We start from the raw sequence: 26,883 nt of genomic DNA, 5'->3' as shown, positions 1-26,883 counted from the left end.
AAATCCCACCAGAGACTTTCTATGGGGTTCAAGTCAGGTGACTGTGATGGCCACTGTAGAATATTCCAGGACTTCTTTTGAAACCAAGTCTTGGTGGAATTTGAGGTATGCTTAGGATCATTATCCTGCTGGAAGGTCCAATGACGCCCAAGCTTCAGCTTCCTCACTGATGGCATTACGTTTTCTCCTAGGATATTCTGATACTTCAATAAATCCATCTTGCCTTCCACACACTGCAGGTTTCCAGTGACAGAGGATGCAAAGCATCACCAAACCACCACCATGCTTAACTGTAGACAGTGTTGTTTTCAGCATATGCTTCATTCTTCTTCCCCCAGACATACCACTGATCCATAGGGCCGAAAAGTTACAGTAGTGGTGTATGTCTTGGAGTTCTGGCATGCGTTAAGTGCACGCCTTACTGTGCAAGCTGAAACCTGTTGCCACCAAATCTTGCTGCAGTTCTTTTGCAGTCACTCAAGGGTTTTTCTGAACCTGCCTTCTCAGAAATCTGGTTGCAGCCACTGATAGCTTTTTTTTCTGCCCCGTCCAGGTAGTGTAACCACTGTTCCTTTAACTTTGAACTTGCGAAACTATGCTTCTAACGGTGTATCTAGGAACATTTAGTTCCTTCGCTATCTTTTTGTATCCTGTTCCTTGCTTGTGAAGGGCGATGATATCTTCTCTTAACTTTTTGGACCATTCTTTGGACTTAGCCATATTTCTAACATGCAGTCAAACATGGCACTCAACAAAACCCTAGCCAGTTCAGATATATCATGTGTTCTAGCTCAAGCAAACCTGGTGCAACTAATGAAGCCCTTGATTAGTTGCATCAGGTGTGCTTGAGACAACACCTGTTTTGCAGATTTGTGCTGTTGTGAGGGATTCTCTTCAAGGGGTTGAATAATTTTGAGACTGCAGAAGTCATTAAAAGTTGCATTTTCAGTTGAATCTGCAGAAACCACTTGAAACATTTGTTGTGTTGAGCTATTTCAATACCTTTTGTTTGATTTGTTTATTGCAAACAGCTGAAAATCTGTAAATTTTACCAATAAGCCTAATTTGCAATGGGGGTTGAATAATTTCGATTTCAACTGAATACACATTTTAATGTAAAATTTCTTAATATTTGCTTTGTTTTATTTTAGTAGTATGGATTATTTACTCATCCAATATTTAATTTTTCTGAGGAGGCATTGCCTCCCTTGCCTCCTCAGAGGAAACACCCCTGATACAATCCCTTCATATTAAGGGCCTATTCACACCAAGAATGGTAACTTTACTTTACTTTATTGTCCTCGAAAGGGAATTGATGTAGACAACAGTACGCATACATGTACAGCAACATAACACACACAGTAACACACATTACAATAAATAATTCAAAAACATGATGGCTGCAGGAATAAAAGAATTATTATATCTATTTGATTTACACAAGGGGAATTTAAATCTCCAGCCCAAGGGAAGCATTTGAAATTCAGTACACAATGGATGTGTGACATCGGAAAGGACTGACTGGCCGTCCCTAGTCGCCTTTTGTTTATAAATTTGTGGAATATTCCTTAAAGGGATAGTTCACCCATAAATGAATATTTTGTCATTACTTACCCTCAAGTTGTTCCAAACCAGTATGAGTTTCTTTCTTCTGTTGAACTCAAAAGATATTGTAAAGAATGTTGGTAAACAGTTGACGGCACCCTTTGACTTCCATAGTAGGAAAAAAATGGTGACAAAATTTTCATTTTTGGGTGAACAATCCATTTAAGTCAGTCCCCACTATCTTACTACATATTTTAACTGCGTATAATACTACACTTACCTCTATTCCTTACATAGAGGTTACTATGAAGATAACGATAACTACATTATCGACCACACCAAAAGATGAGAACATTCTGTTTATTATAAACGAGATGCAGTTATGTCATCTGCTGCTTTAAATGTTCGAGCTCTTTAAAGTCGGTTGGATTCTGATTGGCTGGCAATGTTTTTTACATCAACAGCTAGAAAAATTGTATTGAAAGTGATTCCAACAATACATTTCATCTATCCCTGTAGATGTGGTGTGGAGTGGACTCCTATATTGTTATAGAATTAGATTATTAAAAATGTATAGTTATAATGCTTGGTTTGAAAGGGCCTTAAGGCTTTACTTTATATATAACTGGCAAACACACAACATTGCAATGAAACTTACCTGATGATTCTTGCCAGTTTAATATGTGCTTTCCAGTTATCCTGGCCATTGGATAAGAAAGCATTCCTCAGTGCTCGGCCGGCACATGGCACATTATTCACGCAAGCCTTCACAACACATAGAGAACATTCTTAATCAAGATAAAGCAGAACGATTTAAAATTGTCAGGACAGAAACAGGATGAGACGGTCAGAATTTAACAAGAACAAAATATAAAACACTATTTGCTTGCATGGCCTCAAAATTTAGAACATAAACTGTTTATCTATATACACTACATATAGTCCAGGTGATATGTGCAAAATTTGAGGTGATATGTTCACTTTCGATTATGTTTTTCATGATGTACTCATCTTATAATTACATAACCTAAAACAAGTGCTGACAACATCCCCAACCTCTCCATTAAGTGAATTAAACTTGACACCATTAAACAACCAGATTTTCAAGTCATCAAAGAACTGAGGGCAACGACGGGAGATAAACGCATGATATACCTTGTGTCTAGTCTGTCCGGCATTTGAACAGCGGATGGACACAGGTGGCTGCTTCTGAGATATAATCTAGCATAGAGAGAAAGAGGTTAAACATCTGAAAAACAATACAGCTTTGTGTCCTGAGACAATACACTTTTTCTGCTGTTTCTTATCTTAAAACAGCAGCTATGACGATTACATGAAATATTCATTCAGTACAGACATCATATCTAGCTTTTCCAATTAAACCGAAACAAAAACAAAACATCACTTTGTTAAAAGGTCAGAGAGGTTGCATCCACCTAGGTTAGAACATGTACAGATTACAAAAAAATGACCATATGGGCAATAAAAGCTATGTTACATTGTCAAAACAGGTTGCTGTGCCTCAAAAGAAACCAGAGTTAAACAAAGTGAAGCAGCCTGAGTGTCCATTACTCAATGTGTACTTTAGCTATTAGACTCATGTGGGATGCTGGGGAAACACACAGTGAAGTCATTTTTGTAGTCAGTGTAAACAGCAGCTCTTAACCCCCATGTCTAGAATTTGTGTTGAAGCAACCATAAAAAGATAGGGCCATTTATTAATACTATACAATACAAATGTAATATTTATATTATATTATACATAAGGCTGCATTACATATTAGTATTCGGGAAATTATATTTCAAGTAAAACAACTTTAAATGTACAATACTTATTTTTGTACAGTTACTCTTTATAATTATTAAACATTCAGTTTTAAGACCCCATATTAATTGATCAAAAAATAATATTTCTGTGTGCGTATTCCACACACACACACACAAAAAATAAATAAATAAATCAAGCAGCACAACAGGTTTCAACTTTGATAATAATAAGAAATGTTTTGAGCAGCAAATCAGAATAGAATGATTTCTGAATGATCATTTGACACTGTTAATGGCTGCTGAAAATTCAGCTTTGACTTTACAGGAATAAATTACATCTTAAAATATACTAAAAGAGAAATTAGTCATTGTAAGAAATTTAAACATTTTTAAAAAATCTTACCAACCCCAAATGAACAGTAGTGTGTATACTGTATAATAATATATATATATATTATTCATACATGTACACACAAACAAAAAAGATAAATTTGTCATCTAAGATGAGTCACAGTGTCCTCAGAATTATAATATTATATTATATATTATAACTATACATATTTTAAATGTTTTCTTGCTGTATCTACAAACATTCACCTTTAAAATCACCTAAAAAAGGTTTAAAATCCCACCCAACAGGTTTCCCTTTAACCAATCTCATATTACAGCCTGGCCAATGCAATGAATTAGTTTCAGCTGTTCTCAAAGTCACTATTGTAAAGCAGTATGCAAAACAGTCTATAAACAAAACTTACACGTAAATGATCTGGCACTAGTACAGTGTATATCGTCTGTTTTAAAAATACACTTACAGCTTCCAGGTTCTTCTTAAACTGAGAGTCATTCCTCAGTAAGAGAGGATCGGTTCTGCTGCTCCTGTGATCTTCAAGAGCTTTACTTATGAGAACCTTAACAGACGGACTCTCATCCACCACGTCCATGTCCAGGACAAGTCAGCACAGGTTGGAGGACGAAAGCTCGGACTCCCACATAGAAATCAATGACGAATGTTTATCAACAGGTGTGCAAATGAAATCAATAGTCGTCTATAACCGGTAAAAGCGCATTACTTGTTTACAGACTCCATACAGCGTGACAATGGCAGACACGTGAGTCAACATAGGTGCGGAGTTGAAAAAGGTATGTCACGTGACTTGAGTGGGCCGTACCTATATGAGATCACTGATAACACGAGCTACTATAAAAACCTGATCCAGAGTATGTAGGCATATCGTGACATGAAGTAGGTACTTAATAATAACCATGTCATTAGGCCTATATCTCCATTTTGCAGTATGCATGTTTTGTATGACAGATCATCATTAGCGATGAAGACTTAAATGAAAAAGATAATAAATAAATCATTAAATGTTTAATATTTAATAAAGGAGTGAATGCGGAAGGTGTGGTGTTTTTAAACAGAATATTTGACGTCACTTAAGTTACAGACATTACAGTGTGAAACGTAAAATATGCGATTTCTACATCATTTCTGTCGAATACAGACAGAAATTATGTAGAATTTGCATATTTTACGTTTCACACCGTAAATAAATAATAAATAGAAAACAAATAGATAAATGACAATGCAATCAATCAGACAAGGGAATGGTCGCTTTGCCCTACATACTGTAGGCGCAGCAAAAAGCAAGATAAGAACTCAGAGCGTGACCACAGATTTTTTTTTATTTTAATTTTTTTTATTTTTTTTAAATTAGATATAAACATACAATAGCCAACAAATAATATCAGCATGTAAAACAAGAATCGTAACATACACCAGAGGAAAGAAGAGAACAAAAGAAAAGAAAAACAGACAAAATATACAATAATAATACAAGAAAAGATAATCAAAAAAATAAAGGAGATACAATCAATTAGATAGAGCATGTTAGGATAAGAAAATGCGACAAAATTTAGAGGGGGATTTTGAAGAGAGCACAACAAGACAATGTTTTCCTTGCTTTGGTCTTCTCTGAAACAGAATGCGTTTGAAGGTATTGATGAAAATCAATGATAAAAACTTTGAATAATGGCTTATGATTGGAAAATTTACATTTATGAATATAAAATTTTGCTAGGAGAAGTAATAGGTTTATAAAGTAAAATTCTTTCTCAAATTTTTTCTTCGTGTTAATAAAACCAAATATAACATATTTCCAATATAAAGAAAAATGAGGGTACACAAAATCAATAATATACCTGCAAAAGCACTTCCAAAATATTTTGAGCGTGACCACAGATCAGGCCTACGACAGTTCTGCCGTGACATCACAGAGATGCGCGAAAGCAAGTCTTGCAACTCTCATTTTGCTCAATCTGCAGCTAAATCACGATAGCGATGGGTCACCGTAGCTCTCGTTGCAAAGAGGCAGAAAAAAACTTTGGACATGTGCATTTCCATGGTTCACCGCGGAAATCTTTTACCAGTTTGGTGGAAGCCCACCCACATCCAGTTGGTGTTGGAGAAGAGAATGTGAATGGGGGAAAGAAGAAAGCGAAGAAGAAGGGCATCTCTAAAAAGAAAAAGAGGTTCAGGTTGTGGAGGTGGATCTTTAGTCGGAGAGCTGGTCAAAAATACAGCAGGAAGACCAGCTCAACTCAATGTGAGGAAAAGGCTCAAGACACTGAGGCAGTTGCAGTACCACCTGGAAGAATTCCTGATGGTAAGTGACATGACATCCAAAAAGTAAAATAATAATTAACTGATTAGATGCTGAGTATGCAATTAAGAATTCATATTATTTGATTTTAATTTACATCTTTCCTCTCTTTAGTTCAGAGTTTCCTACAGCAAGTCATCTGTAGTGTAGAGAACCAAAATCATCAGGAACATTCAACCAGTGATCCTGAAATCCTTCAAGCTGCAGAAGTACACTTTGCTGTTCACCCTGATGTCGCCCAGACTCTAGTTTGCACTACGTCTGACTGGAGCTTTGATGCCTACCTGACTCCAGCATGCACAACGTCAGACTGTAGCATCGACGTCACCAAGACTCCAGCACACACTGCATCAAACTGGAGCACGGGCGTCTCCCAGACTCTAGCACACACTGCATCAAACTGGAGCACTGGCGTCTCCCAGACTCCAGTACGAACGGCTTCAGACTGGAGCACTAACGTCACCCAGACTCCAGTACGCACCGTGTCAGACTGGAGTACTGACGTCACCCAGACTCTAGCATGCACAGCGTCAGACTGGAGCATCAATGCCGGCCTGACTCCAGCACGAACAGCGTCAGACTACATCATCCAGACTCCAGCACGCACCACATCAGACTGGAGTGCTGACTTCACCCAGACTCCAGCACGCACAGCATCAGACTGGAGCATCGATTCCGGCCTGACTGCAGCACGAACAGCGTCAGACTGGAGCAGCGATGCCGTCCTGACTCCAACACGAACAGTGTCAGACTGGAGCATCGATGCCGGCCTGACTCCAGCACGAACAGCATCAGACTGGAGCAGCGATGCCAGCCTGACTCCAACACGAACAGGGTCAGACTGGAGCAGCGATGCCAGCCTGACTCCAACACGAACAGGGTCAGACTGGAGCAGCGATGCTGGCCTGACTCCAGCACGAACAGCGTCAGACTGGAGCAGTGATGCCGGCCTGACTCCAGCACGAACAGCGTCAGACTGGAGCAGTGATGCCGGCCTGACTCCAGCACGAACAGCGTCAGACTGGAGCAGCGATGCCGGCCTGACTCCAACACGAACAGGGTCAGACTGGAGCAGCGATGCCGGCCTGACTCCAGCACGAACAGCGTCAGACTGGAGCAGCGATGCCGGCCTGACTCCAGCACGAACAGGGTCAGACTGGAGCAGCGATGCCGGCTTGACTCCAACACGAACAGGGTCAGACTGGAGCAGCGATGCCGGCCTGACTCCAACACGAACAGGGTCAGACTGGAGCAGCGATGCCGGCCTGACTCCAACACGAACAGCGTCAGACTGGAGCAGCGATGCCGGCCTGACTCCAGCACGAACAGCGTCAGACTGGAGCAGCGATGCCGGCCTGACTCCAGCACGAACAGCGTCAGACTGGAGCATCGATGTCTGCCTGACTCCAGCACGAACAGCGTCAGACTGGAGCAGCGATGTCTGCCTGACTCCAGCACGAACAGCGTCAGACTGGAGCAGCGATGCCAGCCTGACTCCAACACGAACAGGGTCAAACTGGAGCAGCGATGCCAGCCTGACTATAACACGAACATCGTCAAACTGGAGCAGCGATGCCGGCCTGACTCCAGCACGAACAGCGTCAGACTGGAGCAGCGATGCCAGCCTGACTCCAGCACGAACAGCACCAGACTGGAGCATCGATGTCTGCCTGACTCCAGCACGAACAGCGTCAGACTGGAGCATCGATGCCGGCCTGACTCCAGCACGAACAGCGTCAGACTGGAGCAGCGATGTCGGCCTGACTCCAGCACGAACAGCGTCAGACTGGAGCAGCGATGTCGGCCTGACTCCAGCACGAACAGCGTCAGACTGGAGCAGCGATGCCGGCCTGACTCCAGCACGAACAGCGTCAGACTGGAGCAGCGATGTCGGCCTGTCTCCAGCACGAACAGCGTCAGACTGGAGCAGCGATGCCGGCCTGACTCCAGCACAAACAGCGTCAGACTGGAGCAGCAATGCCGGCCTGACTCCAGCACGAACAGCGTCAGACTGGAGCATCGATGTCTGCCTGACTCCAGCACGAACAGCGTCACACTACATCATCCAGACTCCAGCACACACCACGTCAGACTGGAGTGCTGACATCCCCCAGACTCCAGTCCGTCGCACCCCTTCTGACTGGAGCATCGATGTCACCCAGACTCAAATACACACCACTTCTGATTGGAACACCAATGTCACCCAGACTTCAGTACACACTGCTTCTGATTGGAACGCCAGTGTCAACCAGACTCCAGTACGCACCGCGTCAGACTGGAGCATCAGTGTTGGCCAAACACTAGTTAGTCCCACGGAGGGTCTTGCTTCACCTCTGACAAGACAACTGGAGAATAATGAGAAGAAAACTGTGGGTAAGTTTACTGCCACAATAATACAACTCACACACACACTTTTTATACTAGATCAATCAATTTTAATATCAAACTGCAGCCAGTGCATGATATTTCATGAAAAAATAATCTTTTTTAATAGTCATCAATTCCCACCACTATGTGATCAGCGACAAGCTGGGTGAAGGGTCCTTTGGAGCTGTCTATGAGGGAACTCGACTGCTGGATGGCTTTAAGGTTTCTTTTTTACTTACAATATCTAGCTAGCAGATTGATCATCTGGATTTGATTAATATTACCTGTAGATTTAAATTGTAAATCGTTTTTCGACAAATCTCGGTTTATTGTTTTGTTTATTAGGTGGCAGTGAAAATTGTCACAAAGACTGAGGATTTGGAATACATCAGTATTGTAAGTAGGCTGTGCTCTCTGTTTTTCTCTGCTGTCTTTTCAATTTAAAACATCTCATATTACTATAGCTGATTTTTCAATAGACAAATTTGGGCCCTAATTATGGAAACCACATCCATCTAACCAAAATAAAAATTGTATTTCCTCTAGCCGTGTCATTCCAAGCCCCTCCCACTAGAGGTTGCACTGCTCATCCTCGCCAACAGAGGCCCCAGTGTTCCAGAAATAATCCAGCTACTGGACTGGCTGGACCAGCATGACTATTATATTATGGTGCTGGAATGTCCCTCACCCTGCGAGGACCTGTTTGAATTTGCGGAACGCCACGGAGGCAGCATTGATGAAGGTTTAGCTTGTGTCGTCATGCGGCAGGCAACACAAGCTGCCTACATGTGTTGCCTCCGTGGCGTTTTACACCGGGATATCAAACTTGAAAATCTGTTGATCAATAAGAAGACCCATGAAGTCAAGCTAATTGACTTTGGGTGTGGCGACCTCCTTAAGAAATCAGCCTACAAGATTTTCACTGGTATGTATTATCGCTCAAGCCATAAAATGGGAACCACTGTTGGGAATCATATACGTATCACCAAATGTGAATGGATGCCTAAAAAAATCTGCTGTGGTAATGAAAATCTCTTTCCTCCAGGCACTGTTGAATACTGCCCCCCGGAGTATGAGGAGAAGGGCGAATACAATGGGAAGCCAGCGACCGTCTGGTCCCTTGGTGTTCTACTGTTTGCATTGGTGTGCGGGGACTATCCCAACACTGATGACCTGCACATGATTAATTCAAACAACTACTTCAAAGCTGGCTTGTCAGAAGGTGAACTCTTAATCTCAGTGAAGAAAGCAAATTGTAAATGTAAATCATACAAAACAAAACAAAAATTCATGACAGGAAAAAAAATAGAATAACATGATTAAAGAGCAGGATTGAAGATCAAGGTAATAATCAATATTTCTTCCATCATTCTTCACAGAATGCTGCCATTTGATTAGTCATTGTCTCCAGCGAGAGCCAGAGCAGCGACTTCGATTATCCGAGATTCTTCTCCACGACTGGTTCAAGGTACTGTACTAAGCTTACATTTGTTTTGTAGAGTTTGAAAGTCTTTTTTTGAGTTTTTTTTTACTATAAGACTACGGGCATTAGCTTAGAGAATGTTATGATTTCTTCTGATTCACTTCTGAAAATCTGATTAATGTTTTTGTTTTAGGTCACAGATGTGGAGAATCCTGAAAACAGTATAAAGAAAAGGACAGGGTCCCCTGGAGTGGCTCTTCAGTCGTGAGCTCCTGCCTCGGCCCCCCAGCCCCAGCCCCAGCCCCAGCCCCAGCCCAGAGCTCCCTATCATGGCCACCCCAGAGGATCTTGTCAAGTCAACAAGCAAGGTGACTTCCCCCTGAAGCATAGATCACTATCTTGGGCTTCCTGGGAATTAGGGGTTTGTGTCACTGGCTCACTGGTGCCCATAGCTCCCTCTTGTGGCTACCCTAGAGCTCCCTGTCTCAGGCCACCGCACAGTCCCACCCTTGTAGAGCTCCCTGCATAGTCCCATAGGTCACTGACCCTGCCCATAGGTTCCTTTAGCAGACTATCACTGCCATATTTAAAGTGGTGCTTAAAGATGCCTCAGTCATCTCCCTGTCTTCAGCTTCCATTGGCCAGCCTTAGTCTCCATTCGAAATAAACAATAAACATAATATCCCTGATAAAAACTGACCTGTATTATTGGTAATCTACTCAATGTAAGGATTAGTTTACAGAGGTAAGTCCAAGTTTAATGATGCTTTTTATTGACACAATACACACATGTAGAGAAAGTCAACAAAACAAACCTTCAGGGTTAGGCTCTGATTATTTTTGAGTATAACCTGCAATTTTATACTTTTAACTGACATCACATTGTAATATTATTCCAAAGCCAGTCCCACTCTGGATATGCATATTAGGTAAAACGAGATACTGTTCTAGTTTTAAATAACTGAGAAATGGTACAATCAAACTTAGTAATAATTAAGTATCATAATTTGTGTAAATAAGAGCAATTTGTTTTTTGCATAGGCAAATCATAGGCAAAAAGGTGGTTGTCATTTTAGTAATCTATTAAGCAGTAAATATTGATCAATTGCATTTAATATTTTGGCTTTCATCATCATGCATGTGAATCTTCTTGTTTGCAATTTTAGTGACATCTGGTGGAGAGTGACACCAGAAATTAGGTCCTTTTGGGTAAATATCAGAATTCCACCCAATTCCATCGAAAGTAAATTTCCTAAAAATGTCTGTCCTAGAAAACTTTTTGTTTTATTTGCAATATCTGGACTACTACGCACCCTAAAATGACCAAAATTACCTTTTTTCATAAATTGAAGTCATTGTACACATAAATAGCATTTTCAATGTATTTTTGAATGCATTAATATCATTCAAAATGTATCAGGCTACATTTTAAGTTATGCAACTGATCACTATTTTTAGACTTTTTTGCTTTTCACTGAAATATTTATATGGTGTGATAAATCACTCCTAAAATAAGGTCATGAAAACTGTATGTACAGTATAATAATTATTTAAAAAATAGATTTTCCACAGATTAAGTACATATTTCAACAAAACACTGCTCAGTTAATCCAAGGCATTCCTTCTGAAAGCACTTTTATTGGTTGCCACTAACTGTCTGACACTTAAAGGGTCCTCAAACAACATTTAACATAACACATCAGCAATAAAAATAATCTGTGAAATAAAATGCATTTCATAATCCATATAATAGGTTATTGACACAAATGAAACGGATGCAATGCAGTCTGTGTACTGTTACATGTATGTTAACTATTACTTCTGTAGTTACCGTCAACAAATAAGTTCAAGCTAGAGTTCAGAACATAACAGTTAAGTGCTGAGGTATAAGATTCTGTCTTCATCTATTTTGAACTCAAAAACACTCAGTTAAAGTAGTCAGTTAAAAGACCTTGACATGATACTTATATAAACAGGGAAGCAATACATTAAAGTCCACAGTCTTGTTAAAATTCACTAATTTTTCACTTGAAAAGTTAGGGATAAAACTAAAAGATTAATCAGTCAGCCAAAAGCACAAATAATAAAAAATAGCTATTCCCCTTATAAGCTGTAAAAAGCAGCTTTAGTCTGTTGGACGAGATTTGTAGTGTGTGTGTGTGTGTGCTTTGTTCCAAAACCAAGTAGTCTTGGGGGAAAAAAATACATTTTACTGGCGTTTTATTAAAAACAAGTGGCAGCGTGCTGTTTCTGGTTAGCTGCCAAATGTGAGAAGATTTACAAAAAAGGTGTTTGCTTAGCTAATAATCCATGAAAACATGTCGTGTCAGCTATGTTCAGTTATGTTCTTGTTGTAATTATGTGCGTTTTAAGACACTTATTAACTTTCAGGAGACCTTGGCTCTCTAACTATGATGCTATTTCTTTTGACTGTCAACAGGAGGCGCTGGTTCCTGATTATGTTCACCTGAGTACTGCGCTGCTGCCAAACCCTTTCCAGTTACAAGAGCTCACGGCGACAGCTTTTTTTCAATATACAATGGATATAGTGAGTTTTGTGTAAGTGCAACTTAACACACGTCACAGCACAGGAATGTAGAAACATTCACAAACTGGTGAGCAAGAGAGAAATTTGTGTTGCTTATGTGTTTGTACGTGGTTTCCGTTTGGCTTTCCTGGCGTACAGGAAGTACATGGTGTGTCCCGTGAAAATGAACAGGACGGAGATGATGACAAGGATGCCGAAGTGTTGTGGCTGGGGTGCAGAGATGACCATGAAGAAGTGCAGCAGGTCCATCAGGTAGTTCATAGAACTCTGGACTCCATTCACCACCCCACGCTCTGATTCACTTATGGTCTCCTGCAAGAGCTGAGTCACTGTCAGGTCGAAGGACCAGAGACCTGTAAAACATCGGACACATTATATATTACTCTGGGTTACACTTCAAGGTGATATATCATCAATTATATCTTGTAATAAATACATATCTTGTAATACAATCAATGGTACAAAACAAAGTAATCAGATTACAGTTACATCTTGTAAAAAATGTTACAGCGAATTCAGTTGACGTTAGAACTGATCCGCGCATCTCTGGTTCTGTTGCCGAGTCATGGCTCGTGTGAGCCACCTACTGGTTCATGCGCAATCGTTCTCCTAAATATTGCTTTTTACTTGACTTAATTTACATGTGACCTTGAAGGAATCCAAAAGTAATCAGATTACATTATTTTCATATTGTAGTGCTTGGACACGTTACTGAATACTTTTTTTATGAAGTAATTTGTAACTGTAAGGAAGCACATTTTTAAAGTAACCTTCCCAACTCAAGCATATATTAATGCCATATTCTGCACGACAATATTCTACATCCCTTAATCCTACCCAGTACCTAAACTTAACAACTACCTTACAAACTATTAATGAGCAGTAATTAGGAGTTTGCTGAGGCAAAAGTCATGGTTAATAGTTGGTTGATAGTGTGATCCAATCAATTAGCATAGTATTCTTACTAAATTAAAATTTTCAGATGTACCACTTGACATTTTACAACCAGAACTAACCTTTCCTTGTCATAAATGTTCAAATTATTTGATACTTTAAGCAAGTCACTTATTGACACACATCCAGAGGTTATCTCTGTTTTATATTTTATTATTCCTGCATGTTTCTGCATGTTGGTCGGACCACATGACTTTGATTTTGTCAAAGGTTTTTCAAATATTAATAAGCAATTAAATGGTTAAGAAAAAAATTACTATTTTAATAAAAACATAATTCATTAATTTAAATGAATGAATTAAATAAAAGTCATTTAAATACAGGAAATGAATAACACCAAATTTATTTATAAAAAAATATATATTTAAAATGTACACTATTGTTGAGAAAGATTAGAGTATTACAGTTTGCACAAAAATATTAAGCAGCACAACTGTTTTCAACATTGATAATAATAATAAATGTTTCTTGAGCAGCAAATCATCATATTAGACTGATTTCTGAAGGATCATGTGACACTGAAGACTGGAGTAATGATGCTGAAAAGTCAGCTTTGCCATCACAAGAATAATGTCTTTTTGATCAAATACTGTAAATGCATCTTTGGTGGGCATAAAAAAAAAACGTACCGACCCCAAATGTGTTATTTTTAATTTATAGATAGGATAAAGCCGCCATCTACTCACCGACTCGAGCTGTAATGACTCCAAGGAACAGCAGGATGATGGAGATGTAAGACTCAGGTTCTGTCCCTGCTGGGGCGTTCTCAAACAACACAGTGTTATTGGTCCAGTGAATAGAGGAACGGTCCGGCAGCAGAGGCTGGTTGTTGCCTCCACGCAGTAGGTATCCGTGCCTCTGGTGACCTCCGGTCATTCCTCCCACGTGCGACGCATTCCCCAAATTTAGTATGCTGAGGTCCATGGGGCTACCGGGGGCAAACACGGAGCACACACAAAGCAACAGGCAAACTAGGTGCAGGCCGCTAGAAATGACCCCAGTGTTGACCAGGCCACATGTTTTCCGCAGCTTCGTGAATAGGACAGTACCCAGAAGCCCCGCCACTGCTGACACACCCATCAGGATGCTGAGCAGCGAGCCGCTGACGCCCTGGGTGTACGCGTAGCCTGTGGTGATGCAGTCGAAGCCCAGCACTGTGGTGTAGAGGAAGGCCAAGCCCAGGCCGGCGAGGAAAACAGGCTGTCTGTAATATGCCCTCCACCCTTCCCGACAGGTGCTGAGGAGTCCCCGCAGCCGATGGAGGCACGCTGGGATTCGGCGGATTTCTTCTAAACGCAGGGTGCTGGTGCTTTCCTCTGAGGGGGCTCCAGTGGTACTTGCTGAGGTCCTGCCTGAACAAAAGAAGAGGGATTTGGTAAACATGCAGTGTTATTCTTTCTTTCTTTCTTCGGTATCTATCTATCTATCATCTTTCATTTGTTCTGTCTGTCTGTCATTCATTCGTTTGTTCTATCTATCTATCTGCCTGTCTGTTGTTTGTTCATTAATTTTTTCTATCTGTCTGTCGTTCTATCTATCTATCTATCTATCTATCTATCTGTCATTTGTTCTGTCTATCTATCTGTCTGTCGTTCTATCTATCTACAGTATCTATCTATCTGTCGTTCATTCTTTTGTTCTATCTGTCTGTGTTGTTCGTTCATTAATTTGTTTTGTCTATCGTTCTATCGATCTATCTCGTTTTTTCTGTCTGTTCTATCTGTCTTTATGTATGTTGTTCGTTCATTAATTTGTTATATCTGTCTGTCGTTCTGTCTATCTATCTATCTATCTATCTATCTATCTATCTATCTATCTATGTCTGTCGTTCATTTGTTTTTTCTATCTATCTATCTATCTGTCTGTCGTTCATTCTTTTGTTCTATCTGTCTCTTGTTGTTCGTTTGTTAATTCTATCAATCTATCTGTCGTTTGTTCTGTCTGTCTGTCCTTCATTTGTGTGTTCTATCTATCTGTCTGTCTGTTTGTTCATCAGTTTGTTCTATCTATCTTTCTATGATCTTTGTCTGTCTGTTTGTCAATTCTGATTAGCAAATAACACATTTCTACAATGGCATTGGCAACTGAAAGCTTCTGAATGATGTTATATCCACACCACTAGGTGTCAGTATAAGGAAATATCTGCAATATCAACTAAAAAATAAACACCACACTACTGAGAGCAACTTAAATTAAACATTATATTTCAAACATGGGGAGGATAGAATCTTTTGGGCACTAGTTTATGCCAGGGTTCACCAATCTCGGTCCTGGAGGGCCGCTGTCCCTGCAGAGTTCAGCTCCAACACACCTGTTTGAAAGATCCAAGTATGCCTAGTGAGACCTTGATTAGCTGGTTCAGGTGTGTTTAATTGGGGTTGGAGCTAAACTCTGCAGGACAGCGGCCCTCCAGAGGGTTGTTCCATAAAACAAGATTAGAATACAAGCCAGGCTTATTTTGGTTAGTCAGACTTATTGTCGTTGGATTCTGTTTCATAAAGCAAACTTAAAATAGTTCAAACTCAGTTACCCTGGCAACTTATGCTGGGAAACTAGCCTGGTCCAGGGCAGGCTAACTGTCAGGCTAAGCCTCAGCTGTTACACAGATCCTCTAACACTGACCAATAGGAACACAATGATATTACCACTGACACTCTCTCATACCATTATTGGACTTTATTAACCACTATTAGTCCAAAAATAAATACACAGTATACAGAAAATAAACTTAAATAAGGCTACAATGATAAATTAGACAATATAGATAGATAGATAGATAGATAGATAGATAGATAGATAGATAGATAGATAGATAGATAGATACAATATATATACTACAGGTTTTCTTTTTTTACTGGCTGAATGTTTTGTGCCCAAGATTTAATTAGACTGTTTTAAAGATTTATGAATACATTTCTCTCTGATTTTGTTTGGCAGCTGTAGTGCATGTTTGTGATTATTAGAAGAACATTAGAACACAATCTAAAAAAAGTTAAAATTAAAAATAAATAATTACAAAACCACAGTATAAATTTTAACTGGTAAGATGAATCTGAGCTTAGTAATTGACAGTATATTAGCCTACATTTGATTTACCCCATTACAATAGTCCCTTTACAGTTATTGCTACAGTTATTACAGTTAATGTCCAAATAACAAATATTTTAGCATATATATATATATATATATATATATATATATATATATATATATATATATATTATGTACTTTATTGTGGCTTTCAATTCAAACACATTTAACACAATTATACAAATGGACAGTTCCTTTAAAGACATCATATTTTCCCCCAATAAATATTCATTTATTATTTATTTTTCCTTCTACTTTTTTTTTCTTTTGTGATAATACCCACCAACACATAGCCTAAAAAACACATGATTAGAACAATAACCAAAAAGTACATAGTTAGACACTTTTACATATGATTTAAGGGGGAAAAGACAAAAAAAACAATAAATAAATATTAATAAAAATTTTACATTCACATATTTATATCAAGCTCTTATAATGACACATAATTCCTAATAGTTATTCAAGTAATATTATTTGAATATCAAATATTCAATATTAAATAAGTCAATAAATAAAATAACAAATAACTAGAAATAAAAGGGAGGGAGGGTTATATAAAAATGTAGTTAATGTAGGCTAATATATATTCCTTTATTTTATGGAATATTCTTTGATTTTAGAGTTGCACATATCTTTTCAAAATGTATACATTTGCTCTTAATTTCATGTTATCCTCTCCATAGTGTACTTTAGAAACTAAATCTACTCATTTAAAACTGGGGATTCTTGCTTTCTCCAAAAAATTATTGCATTAAAAGCTGTAATTCTCAGCATTCTAAATAAGTATACATCATCTTTATTAAGTAGCATAGGTCATATACCCAAAACTATATTTTGTATCTTTATATATTTAGTTTCTTAAAATAAACTTCCCTGAATTAGGCTACTTCTGTTCACTGAAGTACTTCTGTTCGCTAGAAGTTCACTGCAACTTATCCAACATCCTAAAGATAAATTATTATAATTAGAAGATATTTCTAGTGTTATAAAATATTGCGTATTAATTTTCCAAGCAAAATGTATATTTCAGTCAGAATTATTGCGCTCCTATTTGGCGCGCATGCGCGCAGCAGCGCTCGTTCAATATGAAGATTAGCAGCAAAATGGATACATTTGCATGACTTTCTAACATTTACAGATGGAGGATATAACTGTAAAATGTAAGTTTTGCACTGAGGGGGAAAAACACATATCACAAACGCATAAAACAGCACAAAATATACGCTGTTTGATGGTGGATCGATTTGATCCACGATCGACCTCTAGGGCTGCTTCAAAAACGCGTGCACACGCAATTATCTAGACTTGATCAACCTGGATCAAATTAGTGAGATTGCGTGAACTTCAATTACCTTTTATGGAACCACTTTAGCCCCAACTTATTTGTTAGGCTCATTCAAGTCCGGTTTTGGAGTTTAATCCCCGCTTTTCTAAGCGTCTTTTATGGAACAACCCTCAGGACCGAGATTGGTGAACCCTGGTTTATGCTAAAAAATGTTTACCTTGTGCACATTTTCTTTCTCTTTTCTTCTCTAAATAGCTTTGCTGTTCCAATGCTGGTGGTTTGACGGACAGAGCCGGTACGATACGGTAGACTCTGGAGAGGAAGAAGAACTCCACAATGAGGGACACCAGATTCCATCCTAAGATGAAGCCACAGCCAACCACATTCGAGGCCAGGGTCATTACCTGACCCACCGCCAGAGGAGCCAGGATGTTGGTCACCTGATCGATCCGCCTCATTGTTGCATTCATTCCTATATCAGGAGGAAATCAAAATTCAAAATGTTTTTTGTGTGTGTGTTTGAATATTTGTGTGCAATGTATTTGTACGCTTATTAGATTATTGCACTGTTATCTTAGCAACATGCTAACAGTAAACTTTTCTAAAATCAATTGAGTTGTTTCTCCTGTGTTTTTTCGTGCAGCATGTGGAATTGCTCCCTCATTCATGAAGTTGGAAAGTAGCAGCCTACGTACCTGGTTTTGACACAGCTAAGTCTGTCAAATAAGATGCAAATTGTATTTGCATGCACATATAAACTCATCAGAAATGGCAAAAACAGGAAATTGTATTTTAAAGATCATTTTGAAAAAATCCATGCAAAATAAGCTTTACTGGAAAGGGTTTAAACTATGGTTTTCATGCTTGTTTGACGGACCATAAACCATTTTTGTACATGCACCTGTGCAACAGTTCTTAAGACACTTTACAACAGTTTACAGGTGGTAGCCAATTAAGGTCAGTCACAATAACTTCGGACACTAAAGAGACCTTTCTACTTGCAAATGCCTTGGTGGAAGAGTGGGATACAATCTCACAGCAAGTACACATTAAGAAATTTGCTGTAAAAAGGCAGATGAAAGTGAGAGGATGTTTCCTTTTTGCTGAGTTTATTTGACGTGTTAGACTGATTAAATGTTAAAACACATATATGATTTCCAATACACAGATTAGCATTATGCTAACAGAAATAAAGGCCATACCTGCGAGGTGACCACGGTTGTAGCCTGTGATCACCACTATCCAATCCCTCTGGATGGCAATGGTGAGAGCTGTGCTGGCGAGGTTCGCCACATCTGCCAGGACGATCACCACCGTATAACAAACCACCTTGTGTGAGTTGTGTGATGCAACAAGTTACTATGCTATGTCATAACAGCAGGAATGCTTATGTTCTGCAATGGCTAGCCAGAAACATAACGCACACAAGGCTATGCTGAACACATGATTGCTTCTGAATGGGCAGATATTAATAATAACACATTTTGGGGTACAATGTAAGAGGGACTTACAGTTAGCCACCCATCCCAGATTTCCTCAATCCATTTTTTGTACGAGAACACCAACATGAGTACGATGCTGCAGACGGTCACTGAGATATTCTGAATGAACAGGGATGCGTGGGCCACTGTTGAGAGAGATAGAAAGGAAATTGTGTTACTTAAAATAATGAAAAAAATTCTTTAATGACATGAAAAAAAATGGCTCCATAAAGAAAAAGCTTGTTTTGAGGACCTTTATTATTATTAGAGCCCAAGCCCTGAAAGGATGAAAGCCCTATTGTTTTCCATATAGGATTATCCCTCTTATTCTTTTTCGTCCAGGTTTCGGGGGCTTTTGGGGCCCTTAACATGCTCAAAACCTCAAAATTTGCACACAGGTCGGAATCTGCAGCCATTAGGTCTGGGCCAAATCTGGTACATGGGCCCGGAAGGGTGTTGCTACAGCGCCCCCTTGAAAGGAAATCACCCTCTTATTTTTACCCAATTTGCTTCAAACTTTGTCAGAATAATGGCATTATATTATACATTATATGATATATATATAATTATATGATACACTCCAAACCTTTTCAACATGATGCCAATACATAGAAGATGCTAAATTGTGAACGTAAATTGGATATCTTGTACAGTGTTGCCATGGTGAGGGATTAAAGTAATGACAAAAAATGGAAACACTAAGAGTCTAATTTCTTCTCAACAATACATTATACAACATGTATTTCTATATAAAATAATATATATATATATATATATATATATATATATATATATATAATTATTATTATTAGGCTATTATTTTCATATAGTGCATGATGTGTAAGTTAAAATATGATTAGTGCTACCTGGTTGAAAACTCAAAAATCTAATTTAATACATAGTATAACCACTTATGAGACTTAAATGGCAACATATGCCTATTTTTAAACAGGGTTGAGAACTTGAGAACTTGCTGAGAACAGTGTTTGCTGAGAACTGTTTTCAGGTATAAATAATTTTAGTAGGTATTGTATTATGATGTATATTTAGACATTATCAAAGTCTATTTTCTGTAACAGTTTAGATTTATTTTGTTTAAAATGTTAAATCTTCTGACTCAACTAGTAAAAAGTCTACAGCTGATCCTTTGATCTGTTTGTGTGTGTGTGTGTGTGTGTGTGTGTGTGTGTGTGTGTGTGTGTGTGTGTGTGTGTGTGTGTGTAACCCTTTCATTGCTGTGTGCTTTGGCCTGCATTAAAGGATTAGAAATATCTTGGGCGTTGTCTATTTCAGTAAGTCTGAATAATAAATAAAGGCATAGAACCAGTTCATTTGTTGGGCACTGACAACATAGTTTTATAGATTTAGCTTAAGAAATAGGTTAATAAAAAATATAAAAAAGACCTTGAGATAAATACTGACTGGGCAATTCTGGACAAATAATTGTGCACTCATTTGAAAGTGACCTATGACATAAAATGAATCTAAATAAATGATCTTATGGATGTGACTGTTGTGGTCCGTGGTCATAGTGGCACCAGCTGCTGCAGTAAATGTTGCGTATTCAGTTGACTTTGACATAGACCTTTTACATTTACCCGGTTTAAATGCATATTGGCCATCGTGCACAGTTGCTCTAAGGCCACCAGTGTGGCGGTGGCACTGGGGCTTGGGCCCGTCATCGCTGCTTGCAGCTATATTTATTATTGTTTTGTATAACTGTCTTTTCAGTGAAATAACAGAAGATTTTTTTTTAAACAAATATTTCTGTGATAATGTATCTTTCACCTTTGTTTCTTGGGTTGCGGTCAACCCAGTCTCCAATCAAAGCCCCTAGTAAGAGCACCGATCCGGCCACCACCAGTCCAAAGATCCCAGTTAACAGCAGGTTATGGCCATACAGCTCGATCAGGAAGACGGAGATGGCAAAATGCCACATGCGATCACCCTGGTATGTGAAAAGAGACGCTCACCTCTAGATATCATACTTCACATATCATAGTTCACACTGTGTGGTCCTCAAAGCATCATGAGAAGAAAAAAAAGCTCATGCCCTGCTTACTGAGTGCCAGCATATGTAAAGGGCTCCTTACCCACATAGATAATGCTCCGCTCACATAGATGAGGAACTTGGGACCCTTGAGGTAGATGAGGGCTGATCCTATGAGATAAATGGTTTTAAATTATTTATTTTTTGCCTGTACATTTAATGTAAATAATAGACTGTTTCATGCCAGACAGCAAACACAAGCAGGGTCTGCAGACTTATTGTAAGCATGCATATTTTAAACATGCATATGTGTATTTTAATCACAGTGTCCCTAGCCTTGCCTTAAAATTTAAAGAGATAGTTCTGTCATTCTGTCATCATTTACTCTGTGAACTCTTGACATTTACCTTCTGTGGAGTACAAAGTAAAAATCATGAAGAATTGTACTGGTCATTCTTTTCCATGCAATTACGTTGAATGGGTACAGAGGATTTTAGTTTAGGCTTGTGAACTAGAGATGCGCGGTTGGTTGTTACAGCCACGGACTCCGCGGATAAACCACGGATCGGGTGGATGACGTGACGAAAAATAATATTTTAATTCAATTCGGGCGGGTGGCGGGCGGTTGAACCAATCAAATGAAAAATATTATGTATACAGCAATCAGCGGATGGCGGGCGGGTGCGGTTTTGAAAATTGGTCAAAAACGTTGGTGCGGATGGATGGCGGACGGATGATGAGTTTTGTGATGCGGTTGCGGATGAAATAATAGCCCATCCGCGCATCTCTATTGTGAACTGTAAACCCGAGTACCAAATCATTATTTTTTTAACCAGTTCTTTGAAAAAAGTTCAACTCAAATGACTTCTCTTAGGAACTGTTAAGAGCAAAAAAAGTTTCACAATAATCGCTTAAATTCGTATCTGTTACACAAAACAAAAATTTGGAGTGTCACACATAACTAAAATGGATCCTTTTTGATATGGTTTCATGGAAAAGCGTGACCTTCCTTCTGTGTACCACAGAAGAAAGAAAATCAAGTGGTTTGGAATGACAAGGATTGTTCAGTAAATCCTGACTGAACCGTTTCTTTAAGCATATTCTGTCAACCTGATTGAAGTTCTATAGAAATTCCAGTCTTTAGTTATATGGAATATTACATATATTGAGTTTTTTGAAGAACAATTTCCGAGTATCAAAAAACATGTTGTTTGTTTCCCTGCATACACAAATCAGTATAAATAGTAAAGAGACATACGTGGTATATTCCTGACTTTGATCACAGGCGAATCTCTGTCATTATCATGGTCAAACTCCAGAGCATCAGCACCACACTGGGCCCCCTCTGTTCTGAGAGACATCCTGCATCAACAGCACGACTGAATTACAATCAGGTCAATAAATGCATGAATCATTCAAATCAATATATAAAATAAATAAACTTTAAGTACTAAAGAACATTGTTTAAGTTTGCATTTCTTTTGTTGGCCTGGTTGTCACGCTCTAATGAGGCCTATACAAACCTAGAAAATAAAAAAATAAAAATAAAACTAGTGAAAATACAATATTATGATGATTTGAGTATGAAATCATTAGTCAATAGGTCATAATGTTCAGTTAATTGTGTACATTTTACTGACCAATATTTAAGATTGTTTAATGTGTTTGAAAGAAGTCTCGGTTTCACTTTATTTTGATGGTCGCTTTAACACATGCGGTTGACTATAAGTAGCATTGCACCTACATGTCTACTAACTCTCATTATAGTATTAGTAGAGTATTAGTAGACTGGTAAGTTTAGGGTTAGAATAAATTGACATATAGTTGCAAAGTTACTTATAGTCAATAGAATGTATGTTGGAGGACCAACATAATAAAGAGTTTGCAGACATAGGCAGACAGTCTACTAATACTCTAATGAGAGTTAGTTAACACATAGGTGCAACTTTACTTATAGTCAACAGAAAGTATCTTATGCTCACCAATGCTACATTTATTTGAACAAAAATTTAGTGAAACATTGTGAAATATTATTACAATTTATTATGACGTATTTTTATATATTTTGACATGTCATTTAATTATTCCTGTGATGGCAAAGCTGAATTTTCAGGATCATTACTCCAGTCTTTAGTGCCACATGATCCTTAAAAAATCACAATAATATGCTGATTTGCTGCTCAAGAAACATTTATTATTATTATTATTATTATTATTATTATCATCATCATCATCAATGTTGAAAAAAGTTGTGCTGCTTAATCTGTTTCTAATGACCATGACCATGCCTTTTTCTTTAAGGATTTTTGATGAATACAAAGAAATTGAAAAAAATGAATACATTTTTTGTAACATTATAAATGTCTTCATTGTCACTTTTGATCAATTTAATGCAACCTTGCTGAATAAATGTTTTTATTTCTTTAAAAAAAAAAAAAAAAACTACAGATCCAAAACTTTGTAATGGTAGTATATGTTAATGATTATATGTTAAAATCATTCTAATATGCTGATTTACTGCTCAAGAATCTTATTTATTTATTATTATTATTATTATCAATGTTAAAAAAAATGCATACAATAATAACCATGACCACTTATTTGAAATATTTTTTTTTAATAATTTATTTGTAACATTATAAATGTCTTTACTGTCACTTTTGATCAATTTAATGCATCCATGCCCCCCCCCCCCCCCCCCCCCCCCAAAAAAAATAACTTTTGAAATGTATAGTGTATGTTACAAAAGCTTTCTATTTAAGATAAATGCTGTTCTTTTTAACTTTCCATTCATCAAAGAATCCTGGAAAACAAAAATGGTACACAACCATTTCCAACATTGACAATAATGATTTCTGAAGGATCATGTGACTCTGAAGACTGGAGTAATGATGCAAATAGAAAACCATTATATTAAACTGTTATTTAATGTTATTATAATTCACTATATATATATCTTATCACTTCTTATCACTTTATATATAAATTAGTAACCTACAGCTCAATCTACAGCAGATAATTAATTATTAACTATTTTGTATAATGCTTAATACTCGAACAATGTATTTGTCACACACACACACACACACACAACGTTTGGACTTTGTTTTCAGTTTGCACCGTTTCCCTTAGTTTATTGTCATAGTTATTAATTGATTAATTGATAGTCATTAGTCATTTAATTCAGCTGTGTTCACCCATTATCACTAGTATTGAAGTTATAAATATTTGAAAGGTACAATATATATATATATATATATATACTGTATATATTGTACCTTTCATCAAATAAATACAGCCTTGGTGAGTATAAAAAAAAACTTATTTTAAAAACATAAAAAAATCTTACCAATCCCAAACTTTTGAACCAATCCCAAACTATATATATGTGTGCGTTGGGGACATTGAATATTCAACAATATTACTGACTTGAATGCACTGATACTATCGGATGAGAACTGAATCTGAGCTACATGATGACATCACTGTTGACATCACTCCAGAGCATCTTTATAGATGAATTGAACCCATTATATAATTGATGAACTTTACACTGAAACTGAAATGAATCAACACTAAACTAATTTCACCTGAATAATGACTATACAAAACTATAATATGTATTGTATAAAGCCCTGTATAAATTTGAATTGGAAAATAACATACATTTCATACATTCTTAGTATGTGGTCTCCCTTTTGCTTTAATGACAGCAGAAGTTTGTGTAAAACCTAATAATCATATAATATAAAATTAACCAAAGAGCATCTTGAGCTTCAATGGAATTAAGAACATCTGACCGTCACATGATCAATGTCACAATTAGATTGACCAAGAAATTGTGCAAAATGAAATATTTCTTTCTCATTTTGCATCATAACAGTTACAGTTTTAAAATATTTTAACTTTCTGTCCACGTTGATGTTCTATTCCGCTTTAAATAAAATTTAGATTCCCAGACTTTTAGCGTGGTACACATAATATTCAAATATTTAAACCAAAAAAAGAAAAGAAAAAGAAAATCACCTGATATTTGACTCCTGGAGTCCTCCTTGCTATGAGCGCTTGCTGTGTCTCAAGGTTGTGCTATCCATGTGTCCCAGGTAAGGATGCTTCCATGCAGGCCTGAATTCCAGCAGTCGTACTGTGAGGGGCTTGATAACATCATAGTGCATGAGGGCACCATTGTATGAAACTGCCAGAAAAGCAGAACGAGTCACAGGCTGACAAAGGCAGCCAGCATATTCCACAGCACGTGACAGCGAGGGGGGACAATGTCACCGTTCACCCCCCACACCACAAAAAAAAGACCAAGCTGTCACTCAAATCTCATACACATGCACTCACACAGTAATAAAACATCAACATAGTGATGTTATCATTAGATATCCGTTTAATTGCAGTGCTCTGTCCTGATAAATCAGTTTTGTGATCAATTAATATTCAATCGGAATCAGTTTATTATTATTATTACATATCAAAATCTTTTTTGGCCATCATTCACAAAGTACTGTTCAACAACAATGTTTACAGATTATACAACTGACATCTGAACAAAATGCAGCCTCTTGAACCCCAGATGACATGAACATATAATGAATGCTCTTTATCTCACCGCTACACTTCAGATAACAAAACAATAAAAGTCCAACCCCTATACTTTATCAAATGATTCATTGTTTTCAGAAATGGTGCTATGTTTATTTTGGTCTACGAATTTGTCATTTTATTATTCTTAGCCTACTATTTTTTCAATGTGTGTTTGTGTATACCACCGTCCACTCTTAGCCCAAAGAAGAACCTAATTCTAGCATATTCTCAACATATTAATAACATAAGTGGATTCATCACTAGATCCCACACGCTTAGAAACAAAGGTTCCATGGGGTTCTATATAGAAGCCAGGGTTTTAAAGAACCCTTTGCGCCAAAAAAGGGTTCCATACAAGGAGAAACATCTTAAATTATTGTATAATACTTTCATAATTAATGGGTTATTTCAGTTTTTTTTTCTCTTAGTAATAAAGCTTGTGCTTGTAAGAGCTTGTGTGGAGTTCCATGGACTTTTATTTTGATATTATTTTGTCTTATTTTGCCTGTGTTCAGTTCCAGTGTGTTTAGTTCCTGTTTATTTGGTTGTCATAGTTATTAATGTTTTCAATGTTTAATTGATTAGAGCTCACCTGTTGTATATTATGTTCATCATCCTGTATTTAAGCCCTTCAGTTTCTTCTGTTATTGTCTTATTCAATTTTATTTCATTGATCGTCTTTGTCAAGCCTCATTTTTCTGGATCATCTTGTCAAGCCAGCGCAATGCGGCATGTAAGGCATGATGGAGCTTTGAAGGGTGTGGATTTTGGAATAAACTGCTGCTTCAATGTATATGTAATACGTGATTATAATTAAGGTATTAATCAATATTTTTCCTAATAAATATCACATGAGTTGAATGACTTCTCTAGGCTTGTGAGATTTTACTTTGTTATAGCAGTTACCAGTGTGATTATGATGTTCTTTTCTTGTATTCTCTAATGTCTGTATTTGATATCTGAATGCAGTAACAGTACTTGCTCATTTAGCCCGGCTTCCAGAAATGAAAAATGGACTCGTTTTGTGTTTGAGAAATGTCTTCAACATGTGTTCATCTGTTTTTCTAGGGTCTTCTGACAGCAATGGTCACAGGGGTCACTGAAGTCTATAGTTTAAGGGACCATTTCTCAGTTAAAGCCTTACTTTCCAGTTAGACTAAAGTGTAGCTCTCCTTGA

At 37.7% G+C, this 26,883-nt stretch overlaps 2 protein-coding genes across 3 annotated transcripts in view; both read right to left on the bottom strand.

Annotated features, from left to right (window-relative positions):
• The window catches only part of rapgef5b (Rap guanine nucleotide exchange factor (GEF) 5b), a 62,375-nt gene extending 57,936 nt beyond the window's left edge, over positions 1 to 4,439 (bottom strand). For both annotated transcript variants that reach the window (XM_084088446.1, XM_084088447.1), the window contains exons 1-3: positions 4,125 to 4,439; positions 2,701 to 2,766; positions 2,204 to 2,310 (exon numbers count right to left, since the gene is read on the bottom strand). In XM_084088446.1, the coding sequence (XP_083944572.1) occupies positions 2,204 to 2,310; positions 2,701 to 2,766; positions 4,125 to 4,253 (302 nt within the window). In that variant the 5' untranslated portion in view covers positions 4,254 to 4,439. The remainder of the gene's footprint in view (positions 1 to 2,203; positions 2,311 to 2,700; positions 2,767 to 4,124) is intronic.
• A 6,951-nt stretch (positions 4,440 to 11,390) lies between these two features.
• Positions 11,391 to 22,477, bottom strand: LOC311067524 (ferroportin; the record flags this gene model as incomplete). The annotated part of the gene is made up of 8 exons (XM_084089432.1): positions 11,391 to 12,666; positions 13,954 to 14,619; positions 17,863 to 18,117; positions 18,848 to 18,974; positions 19,157 to 19,272; positions 20,915 to 21,074; positions 21,220 to 21,287; positions 22,375 to 22,477. 8 exons carry the CDS (start codon positions 22,475 to 22,477, stop codon positions 12,407 to 12,409), a joined length of 1,755 nt encoding a protein of 584 aa, XP_083945558.1. The 3' UTR covers positions 11,391 to 12,406.
• Positions 22,478 to 26,883: the final 4,406 nt, after the last annotated feature.

This window comes from Abramis brama (genome assembly GCF_963993115.1).
Source record: "Abramis brama genome assembly, chromosome: 17".
Taxonomy (NCBI): Eukaryota; Metazoa; Chordata; class Actinopteri; order Cypriniformes; family Leuciscidae; genus Abramis; species Abramis brama.
This window is presented reverse-complemented; position numbering and strand designations above follow the sequence as displayed.